The 11,399-nt window shown below is 37.2% G+C and overlaps 1 protein-coding gene across 1 annotated transcript; it reads left to right on the forward strand.

The window, feature by feature from the left end:
- Positions 1 to 2,593: 2,593 nt before the first annotated feature.
- On the forward strand, positions 2,594 to 3,499 carry LOC112029795 (metalloendoproteinase 5-MMP). The gene has a single exon (XM_024062478.2). It carries the CDS (start codon positions 2,594 to 2,596, stop codon positions 3,497 to 3,499), a length of 906 nt encoding a protein of 301 aa, XP_023918246.2.
- Positions 3,500 to 11,399: the final 7,900 nt, after the last annotated feature.

Below are 11,399 nucleotides of genomic sequence, written 5' to 3' on the forward strand. Positions count from 1 at the left end.
AAAAAAAAAAAAGTTATTTTGAGAATATTAAATATATATATATATATATATATATAAAATTAAACCTATTGGTCAAACACCTTAATATTGATTATTGAACGCATTATGATTAAAATTGCATTAATATTTGCGTTTAAACCCCATGAAATTGACACTACTATAAATGTAAAACGCATTAACCCCATGCTTGCTTTATCCATTATCTGTAATCATGCGTGGGAAGGACTGAGAATGGTCGGGTCGGGTTTTGTGGCCCAAAAATCTGCTCACTCGCAGGGCCTAGGCTAGGTCGGGTCTCAGGCGGATTTTTAGTACTTGGGTCAGGTCCTTTTTTTTTTTTTAATAGATATAATTACAATATGTTGGCACGTGCCAATTCAGCTACGAAGGTGTAATTCATATTCTTTTTGCATTTTTATTTGTGCTACTTGCTTAATAATGGTAGTTTTTAAATGTTGACAATTGAAATGACCAAATATGGTAGTTTTTATTTTGTGTTTCCAAATCAAACGGGTTTAGTCAATGTTTGGATTTTAAATCTGAATTCTAAAAATCAATTTGGAAAATGCAAATGCTTTAATGAGGTGACTAAAGATAGGATCTTTCCATTGGAATTAAACTCTTCAATTTAAATTTAAGTTGACAATTCTATTAGGAAAGTTTTAAATGGGTTAGAATTAAACAATTAAATTCAAATTTAAGTTGACATTTCTATTAGGAAAGTTTTTAATGAGTTGGAATTAAACTCTTAAATTCAAATTTAAGTAAATATTTCTATTAGGAATTATTTTAATGAGTTGCAATTAAACTCTTAAATTCATATTTAAGCTGCCATTTCTAGTAGGAAAGTTTTTCAAGTAATGCTACTATCACAAATTATTTTACAATATTTTTACAAAATGCTGATATGGCCAACCTCTTATTAATTTTCATCTAAGTTCATCATTAATATTACCTTTTCATTTACTAATAATCACTCATCACATCAGCAGTTTGTAAATTTTTTTTATAAAATAGTTTGTATCTTTAGCATTATTTAAGTTTTTAATGAGTGATTGAATTTTTACCCAGATAATTTTTTTTGAAAGAGCTGTCAATGGTTTGCAGCCAGAGATTCTGCTATTTATATTGTAATGAATAAATTTTAAAACAAATTTAAATTTAAATTTAATGATGTTAATGTAGTAAGTCCAAACTAGGAAAACAATGGTAATTATAGAATACTTCCGGCGTACCGTAAATGTGTACTACCTCCTCTTAAATAATAATGAGTCCCATTAATTATATTCATGGAGATAAATTACAACTTACCCACCTATGGTTTGACCAAAATTTAAGTTGGCTACCTATAGTTTGAAATTTGACACTTTACTAACTTGAGATTTGACCAAAATTTAAGTTGGCTACTTATTGTTTAAAATCCCATGATGCAATTGTTCTGTTGGATTATTTTTTATCTTATTTGATCTTCTATTTTTATGTTTTTTTATGTTTTTGGAGGGGAGAGACATAGAAGTAGAGCAAAATTACATATCTAGCCCAGTTTTTAATAGAGATGAGTTACAGAGCTCTAATTGAGCTAACCTTAAGTGGGTAAAATGTCAAATTTTAAATCATAGACAGGTACCTTAAATTTAGGTCAAACCACAAGTGGATAAATTGTAATTTTCCTTATTCATGGTAGAATCTACAATTTATGTAAAATAATAGTTATTTATGATAGTCCCAAAGTATTAAATAACATTCCCCCCAAAAAAAAAAAAAAATACCACTATAAGTCAATTTATGACTAAATGGTTATGCTTAGGTGATTGATTAGCTAATACTCCAAGCACAACCATTTAGGACACGTTCGATACACTGAATGAGGATTACAATAAGAAATGTAATCTTTATTAAAGAGAATAAAATGCATTGTAATAAAATAACTAAACATATTCATAAGTTTAGTTTTGAATTGTAACATTAGAATACAACTTAAAGATATTTTATATTTTCTTAAAAATTATATTTTTTAAATTTGAGAGAGAGAGAGATGAGTTATTTTTTTTTTTATATAATTATTACATATATATGGAAAGTTTGTTAATTTGGAAATATATTGATTTTAGAAATTAAGCACAACCATTTAGGGCACGTTTCGTACACTGAATGATGATTATAATAGGAATTATAATATTTAGTACAGGGAATAAAATGTGCTGTAATAGAATAATTAAACATATTTTTAAGTTTGGCTGTGAATTGTAACATTAGAATACAACTTAAGATTTATTTTAGAAAATGTCTTAATTACACAATTATATTTTTTAAATTTGAGAGAGAAATGAGTTATTTTTTTATTTTTATAATTATTACGTATATATGAAAAATTTGTTAATTTGGAAATATATTGATTTTAGAAATTATTGTGTCTATTAAGGAATAGTTATTACAAACCTAGAGGAATATTTATTTCTTATTCTGAATAATTTTTGTGTCTATCAAGGTCTGGCGGGTCCCTGCTCATAGTCATCTACGGATGGAGTAGTATATAAACATACCAACTACATTCTAGCTTTCCCATAACCAATACAGACCTACACAACTTAAAATGGCTAAGAATCTACTTTATCTTTCAAAAGCTTCCCTTCTTCTCTTAATTCAACTTCTTGCAATTCAATCAGGTAGTTTTACAAATGCCAAACGGATGCCAGAATTTTCCAAGTCCTTGAAAGATGTAGACGAATCCCAAAAGGGTCAGAGGGTGCAAGGCTTACGTGAAGTCAAGCACTATCTCAACAAGTACGGATACTTAAACTATGAAGATTCAAACAACTTTGAAGAAGATGAGTTTGATGAAGCCTTGGAGGTCGCCATCAAAACATACCAGACATTTTTTCATTTGAAGGTTACTGGAAAGCTTGACACCGATACCATCAAAAAGATGTCAATGCCGCGTTGTGGAGTTGCTGATATTATCAATGGTAGTCTAACTCATCCACAATTTACATTTTTAAGGGGTGAACCAAAATGGCCATATTATAAGCGTCACCTCCAATACGCGATTGTATCCAGTGCTATACCTAATGTGAATTTGACGGAAGTAAAAAAGGCTTGCTCACTTGCTTTCGGAGAGTGGGCGAGATTTTCTGATTTCCGTTTTGAATTCACAGATTATGTTGGACATGCTGACCTTATTTTAGGATTCCACAGAGGTGACCATGGTGACGGTCATGCTTTCGACGGGAGGGATGGCGCTTTAGCTCATGCGTTTCCTCCAACAAATGGCAGGTTGCATTTTGATGCAGATGAGATTTGGTCCGACAGTTCTTATCGCGTTCGTTCAAATCAAGTTGACCTGGTGGGCATTGCAATGCATGAGATAGGGCACCTTCTTGGACTTGATCATAGTCGTGATGAACTAGCCATTATGTTTCCCGGTATTGCTAAAGGAGAATTTAAGAGGAGTTTGAGCTCTGATGATAGGGACGGTTTACTTACTTTATATTCTAGCTGATAACAATATCCTCCCGTTAGGAGGTAGAGCCAACTATTATAATTTGTTTTTATGCTGAATTCAAATAATCGTGCAAAGGGAAAAAAATACAGTGGCTAGCTTAAAGAATTTATTGTGCACAAGTTATGCATATGCCACTATAATATACTTCCTTTGCCACATTAATTTATCATTGCACTATATAACTTTTCTGATTATAAACTCTTTACCATGATTTATATTTGAGAAAAATTAGAATGCGCTACATAAAAAAAAGAAAAATACAAATACAAATTAAGTAGTACGGAAAATTCATTAAGGTCGTCCACCTTAAGTCACTAGCAAGCCATCAAAGAAAGATAATTAACTGCTCATGCACATTCAATGACAACGATTACTCAAATGAGGCTCACCTAGGTCACCTATAAAAGGGACAATTCACCTCACTTGCTAATGTATAGAAAATACTACAAAAATACTATCTATACACAAAATATATGGGTTGATACCGACTCCAACATTGGAGGCTCCTCCATTGAGGTTCACCCAGGTGGTCTCTTCTATTAGCTTTCTTATTCTTGCAAATCTTAAAAGTTCATCAAAGGCTTTGAATTGGACGAGTGGCTCCATTTGTGGGGAAGATTAGCCATTAAGCTCTTCCTACTAACAAAGGGTTAACCAGTGCAATCAAGAGCTATGAATGTTGATGTACTATGCTCATCCTAACAAACATAGATCTTTAACATGATCAAAAAAAGTCACACCACCGTTGATGCTCTGTCATGAATAGTCTCACTCATCGCTAGTGGCGACGACAACAACGAGCTCCGCACCTCAATGCTGCCTCCAATCCGAATTGAAATTTTCTTCAGGCACATTTCTTGGGCATTTCATATCACTTAAGAGTGTCAAAATGGTGAAGGTGGAAACACCCTTTTCAAACCCTTGTGGTGCCTGGTACATTATCTAATAATTCCAATTCAATTGCCTCTATCTAGCAAGTCTAGGCCATCCATCTATTAGAAGATGGGGGAACCCTAAAGGCCATATGTAATGACTCATGAGGCTAAAGTGGATAACAAGATGGTGGTAAGCCATTAGGCTTTACTATCAACCAGGAACGGAGCCAAGACTTCTAGTTAGGGGGGGGGGGGGGGGGAACTTTGCTATTGGTTGTGTATGGTGGTTTAGCCACTAGAGTTTTTTTTTTTTTCCTGACTTTGATGCATATTGTTGGGTAAGGACAATTATTTTGTTTGAAATTTTTTAGAGGTCAAGTTGTTTGTTTTGGGTAAAATTAGTTGATTAGACTTAATATTTTTTAGTTTTACTATTGGTAATTTTGTTGTTGGGCTAATTTTTTTGGCTTGTATATTTGTTTTAAAATTTAAATTTATAGATTTTTTATGGCCTTTAAAAAGAAGAAAATGCTAGAGCTACAATTTTTTTTTTTAAATTACTAATGTGGTGAGTGGTTATTGGTAAGTAAGAAAGTTATATAAGTGATGGGCCTAGATGCGAACTAATAGGAATCTACTCTAAGATTTGAAAAATATTTTAGAAAAATTTGTGGTTATAACATCACTCTTAAAAGAATTAATGATATTATTAAGGGGGCAAAGTATAATTTTATAGAAAAAAATTGCTAAAATTAATACCAAGTATATATTCTAATTTTTTTTTTTAAACGATTGGGGGGGGGGGGGGGGGGGCATTCCCCAAGTCAAAGGTTACCTTGTCCCTGCTATCAACCCATGGCCATGCCCCATGTTAATTTTCTGTCAATTGAAAGGAATCATTAAACAAACCTTTGACTAATATAGACAGAAAAAAAAAAAAATGGGGGAGATGTTGCTTGTTAAAAAGTAAAAACTAAGGTTCCTCAAATATTCTTTACAGGTGAATAGTCGCTAGCCCGTGTGATGCACGGGAATAGCTATTAGATGAGTTTTGGGGGGGGGGGGGGGGGTGGTGGGGGAGCCTTTTTTTTTTTTTTTTTTTTTTTTTTTTAGTTACAGTTGTAAGCAAAAATGCATGAAATTTATAAAAAAATTTTTTAAAAAAAAAAAAAAAAGGATATTGATAAGAATGATTAAGCTGTTGAAAATGTAAAAAACAAAGAAGTTGATATGAACATAGGTTGCAAGTTTTGTTAAAGCATTGAGGATAATTTTTTTTTTTTTTTTTTTGAGAAAAAAATAACTGTAGTTGATAAAAACACATAAGTTGTTTGTTTTAATTTAAAAAATTACAATTTAGTGTAAGCACATTGCACAACCATGAATTTTAGGTCTAACTTTTATCCATATAGTATAGTGTGAATTAACTAAATGACGATGTTTTTTGACTAAACAAAAATGCTCAAAACCACATCATTTTGGAGCCTTTTGTGTCAAATCCATTAAAATAGTAGAAAGTGGAAAAGGTATCTCATCATGCGTCGAGCACATAAGACCTTTAGCTTATTGACAAGTGGGTCCTACACTTGAAGGGTCTACCTGGTCAATGAGACAAATGGCATATACGGTTGATGCATACAAAAGTTTTGCTAGAAAGCGGCAATTAACAAAAAAACTAGGAAAAGAAAACCAAGGAAAGGAATCAACTGTAGTTGAAAAGATGGAAAATAAAATAAAACTTGAGCATGCAAATAATGCACAATATATATATATATATAGTTAGATTCAAGTTACATCTAGTATAACTCTAAGTAATGTTACACTACCTAATAACTTGTTATTGAATTAATATTTTGAAAATCCAACCGTTGGATTACATGTTTTATATGTTCTTTGCAGGGGCCTTTTTTTGTGTTGTGCGTTGGGCTGGGCTGCCTCCTACGGTAATGGGCCCGACTGTTTCTAAGTAAGGGAGTTGAGCCTGGTCTAACTATAACTCAACTTGGGCCGGCTTGTGCACAAACTATACCTCGCCTGCCAGGAGTGTGCTTACAGCAAACAAAGTTGTTTCAGATGAGTTATGGTAGGCAGATATAATAATAACAACAAAACAGAGTACTCTGACTATTTAAAGGAAAATAACCAAGTAATCCATACTTATGAAACATAATTACAGTCATAACAATGTCTTTTACGAAGAAAGTAAAGGAGAAAGAAGATAATATGAATTAATCAAGAATGAGTATAAAAATCAAGTTTAAATTCGGTCCGCAGAAGCAAAACCAAAAAGGGGAGAACGCCTCCTCTTAATGCAAATAATCTCCCAAGAAAGGTCCTGCTGTGGGGATTAATGGTTTTGAGGGAACTGGACTTGAATGGTTAATGCCTAAAAAAGAATCCTCCATATACTGTGGAAGAAAGTAAGATTTAAAGGGGGAGAGAGGGAAATCGACCTACTGGTGCATGCCCATTATATTATCATTCTTTATTTTCTGTTTTCTCTCTTATCTGTTTTCTTTCCCTTGTTTTCCTTTTGTTTTCTTTTTTACTTCGTAATACCTTTGTTTTTCGATCTCCTTTACAGGGCATGGCAAGGATCTTCTTATAGGGCCTGCCGTGACCGGATTTTACCACTTTGTCCCTTAACTGCCTTTGTCTAGTCTGGACGTATTTGCCGACCACTAAAGAGTTCATCTGTATACCACTTACCCTCACTAGACAAAGGTAGGTTTGTGTCATTTGTTAGTTCGCCGTGGCACTCTTTCCTGCCATGGTGTAAATGTTTTCTCTCTCTTTCCTTCATGGCATGCACCCAACGATTCCCCCCTCAACCTTGCCTTTTTTGGGTGATCTGTCATCCCAGCAGGACGTACCTCCTAAAAGGACTTGGGCAGGAGCCGCAGAATAGGTCTTTTCCCCTCTCCCCACCACCAAACCATAACCCCCTTACCTTTTACCTTTGACCCATGACCCCACCACATCCCATATTGGCTAGGTACAGGCTGGTGGTGCCTGTGCCTTGCACGTGCTTCCCTCTTATGTATGTCCAAAATCTACTTGCTACTCATGCGTTTGCCACAGTCTGGAGTTTTGTTTGCACAGTCTGCCGCACCTCTTTGTTCTTTTATGTGGGCCGTTTTATGATTCATTGTTCCCTTTAGGGGTTGGGCTTCTTTTGATACTAGGTTTTACATTTCTCTTAGCCCATTTCTTGATTGCCATCATGTCCTACCATATTATTTTATCATTCCTGCTGTAATGACTTGGTCATACTGATCTGCAGTTAGCCCATTTCTTGATTGCCATCATGTCCTACCATATTATTTTATCATTCCTCTTTTAGACCTGCAGTTTCTCTCTTCCCCAATTGGTTTGCATGGCCATGGGCTTTCTTACTTAGGGGCTCCTGTGTCCCCTTGGGCATCCCAGCCTATTTTCTTGTTTTGGGCTTTCTCGTCCCTTTTTCCTAACTTTGTGCTCCTGTGGGCTTTTACTTATTTCATTGGGCTTCTCCAGCCTAATTACTTCATACTCATCCTTGGCATTTGTGGGCCTGCCAACAATCCTCTACTCTCTTTGCTTACATTACTTTGACTCTGCCGTAGCCTATTCTTACTTTTTTCACATCATACACTGCCCATGGGTTTGTTATTCTCTCTTTCCAGGCCTTTCGAGCCCACTTGCTTTCTCAAGGCTCATTTATTTATTTTATGGACCTGTGACCCATTATTCTTGCCGCTTGGACTTAATGGTTTTATTCTATGCTTGCCACTTCTATTTGCTACCTGCGTTACTGAGTTGGGCCTCCTTCCTTCTATTTGTGTTTTACAAAAATGACCTTCAACATTTAGCCCCTTGAACATATGGAGCGTTCTTGCGGTTCATATGTGAATAAAAAGACCTCTTGTCCTTTTCACTCTCCTTCTTTTTTTTCCTTCACGGGCTTTTTTAAACTATGGACTCCTTCTCATATATATTTCTTTTCCTGCCATGAACAGTAGTGACTCTTTCAATGTCCCAAAATGGTAGTTGGTTTAAAACATAATCGCTGCCTCATTAATTTCATTCTTTTCTCGATGGCTAACTAGTCGCCTCCCTTCATGCCGACAATAATAACCCAAGTATGTAAGAAGAGAGTCCCTTTCCAATCCAGACATAAACTCTTTCCTTTCCAAGATATCTTATCTATTTCCCTTCCTCCACCGTTTTCCTCTTTTCAAACACCCATTCCCATTTTACTCCATTTGAGCCCTCTTATTATGGCACTGATGAAAACTCAAGCCTCTTCCCGCCGTAAAGGGAAATGGGTCGTTTCCAATCCTCCTGTCGGACAAGAGATAGGAGAAGAAGCCGTGCACTCCGATTTGGACCACTTTGATGAGGAAGAGGCATGGCGTGATCTAGATAGTGAGTGCGCCCCTCTGATTGATCCTCGGTATAGTATTAGTCCTCACTTCCGCAAGATTCTTGGTGACTATGTATCACCGTCGTCGGGCCGTGTGTGGCTCGCTTTTTGCTGGTGAAACCCTGATTTTTCTTGGACCACGATGTCTTCCTCCATCTCCGATCTAGTCATTCGTCAAGGTGTCGCACTCTTTGTGCCTATCCATTTTGAATTTAGGTCAAGTACTGCCTTGGGTTGGAAGGAGTGGGTTGACAGCGAGTTATTTGATACAGGCTTCATGGGTTTGCTTTAGCGAGTTGGTGTTCTGAAAGCCATCGTCTTATCCCGGAGTCTGTCTAATTTTCGAGACCTCTACAACCTTCGCCATTTGGTTCGTCGGTGGTGCGACACTACCCACATGTTCTTATTTTCCTGCGGCAAACTCATCGTCACTCTTGAGGACATGGCTAATCAGTTACGTTTGCCAGTTCTTGGTGATGTTGATCCTGCCACCATAGAACTCTTTCTAGAAGAAGCAGCCATAGAAGCAGAGTTGAAGAAAAGGATGGCCGGAAATGCTAAGTTATCTTACTGGGTTAGTTCTTCTTCCAAATTTTCTGTTGTTGCCCACCATGCGGCTTTCGTTGCTTTTTAGCTTTACAAGTTTGTCTTTGGGTCCCATCCCCAATATGCCATAAAGCCTTTGTATTTTTGTTTGGCCATAAAAATATCTGCCGGAGTGAGTCTACCACTGGCCCCCATATTCTTGGGGCATCTGTATGTTCAACTGGATATCCTGCGGAGTACGAGAGTCAAGCTGGCTCTTGCCACATAGCCACTTCCTTTGTACATAGCATCATCCTGCAGCAATTATTATTCGAGCATTATGCCCAATACTTGGCGAAGTGTAGGCCCGTTCAATTTACCAAAAAGAAGTATCAATCCTGCTCGTAGGTAATTACTAATTTTTGTGACAGATTTGAGTCTAATTTTCCTCTGGCCTTTCGTTGGTCCAGTTTAAAGCCTATTTATTATTCCATTGTTGAGTCCTTTGATGAAGGTATTGGTTTTTCCTGGAGAGCTTACAGATATTTAGGTACTGGTTACACATGCATAGATTCTGCTATAGGTTCTTTTGCTGATACTGTTGGAACTACTGCTCCATTAGCTGGTTTTGATAAGACGGGTATCACCTATTTGTTAGCTACCAACGCTGGATGGTTGCCCTATTTGGTTGATGAAGGTGTTAGGTTTGTTCATTATCTTGCCAACCGGGTAAGGAGGCAATTTGGGCTGGATCAGGACATTCTTGATGACCTTTCCTTTCTCGCAGAGTCTCCTACTTCAGTTAGACCTTTTCTGTGACACACTACTTTTGATTTTTGGAGACAGCGTTTCAATACAGTCACAATTCCTAGCTTGCTGAGAAAAGGCCTTTGCACCCCTACTATGCACGGATATTGGCAGGCTGTAATGACCTCGTTTGAGCAAGAGTTAGTTGGTAGTCGTAGTTTCTCTCTCATACCTCCTGAGGGACTTAGCTTGGTTATCTCTCCCAATCCTCGGTTGCTCCTTCCTTCCAAGTCCGTGTTGGCAAATGCTAGGAAACAAAGCCAGTCCGCCATCTTTGAATGGGATGAGGAGAAGAAAGGATGGTATTGGCATACAGGTGATTACCCTCCGGGTTGGGAAAAGAAGGTTAAAGTGATAAATATTCCTACACCAGCCAAGAAAGTTCCTGCCAAATTTAAATCTGCCAGAAAGCTCAAGTCTACCACTCCTCAGCCTCCTATAGGTGCTACTCCTGCCAACAGAACATGAGGCAGTAAGAAAGACAACTCCCCATCTTGCGCCTGCCATTCAGAGGAGAGTACGTCACTTTAAAAACTTTTTTTTTTTGCTTTGTCTTTCAAGTACACATATATACTTCTTCTTTCTTTCTTTTTTCGACTTTTCCTGAATTCTGACATGCTTACTGACTTCTTTCTTTGACTTTGTCTCTTATCCCCCTTTTTTCTTTGCAATCTAAGCACAAGGAGGATACATAAGCCGTCAGTCCCATTATGCTCGAGGAACCTGAATCGAAGGTACATTTACTCTTTCTCCTTCTCTCTTCTCTTTCTTTTTTACATATTCGCATGTGTTCAGTCTGTTACATGTTTTTGGTTACCTCATTCGCCCCAAAAGTTGCTTTGATCTTCATACCTCCTTCTTTTTGTCTTTTAGGATGAGCCTGAGCCTCTTCCTATATATTGCCTTACTGTCAAGGAGCTTTCTACCCCCATGGGCACACATATTGAGGGCCTTTTTGGCGGGGTTGAGTTTGCAACACCTGCCTCTCCCGCAGCTACACGTGGAGTTCCTGCTGAGGCAACTACCTCTCCCACTGGACTAGTACCCATAGATGAGGGTACTCATATTGGGAAGGTTAATGAGGTCACCCCATACTCCTGCCGTGACACCTTCTGTTCAAAGGGGAGCCACCCTTCCTGCTGCTACTCAGGTCGCGGCTACCCCTGTTACACCTCTTGTCATTTCCACCGATGACCCCTTCGCTGCTCTTTCTCAGGCCGTGAAAGACGGTTCTTCTCTAGTAGTTACTCCTTCCTCCATTCCCTTTTCTACCACCCGTGGGCCT

Source organism: Quercus suber, unplaced genomic scaffold, assembly GCF_002906115.3.
Source record: "Quercus suber isolate HL8 unplaced genomic scaffold, Cork oak 2.0 scaffold_150, whole genome shotgun sequence".
NCBI classification, from domain to species: domain Eukaryota; kingdom Viridiplantae; phylum Streptophyta; class Magnoliopsida; order Fagales; family Fagaceae; genus Quercus; species Quercus suber.

What these genes read in the sequence shown, in the direction of transcription:
- LOC112029795 (XM_024062478.2), top strand. Translation starts at nt 2,594, where the DNA reads ATGGCTAAGAATCTACTTTATCTTTCAAAAGCTTCCCTTCTTCTCTTA.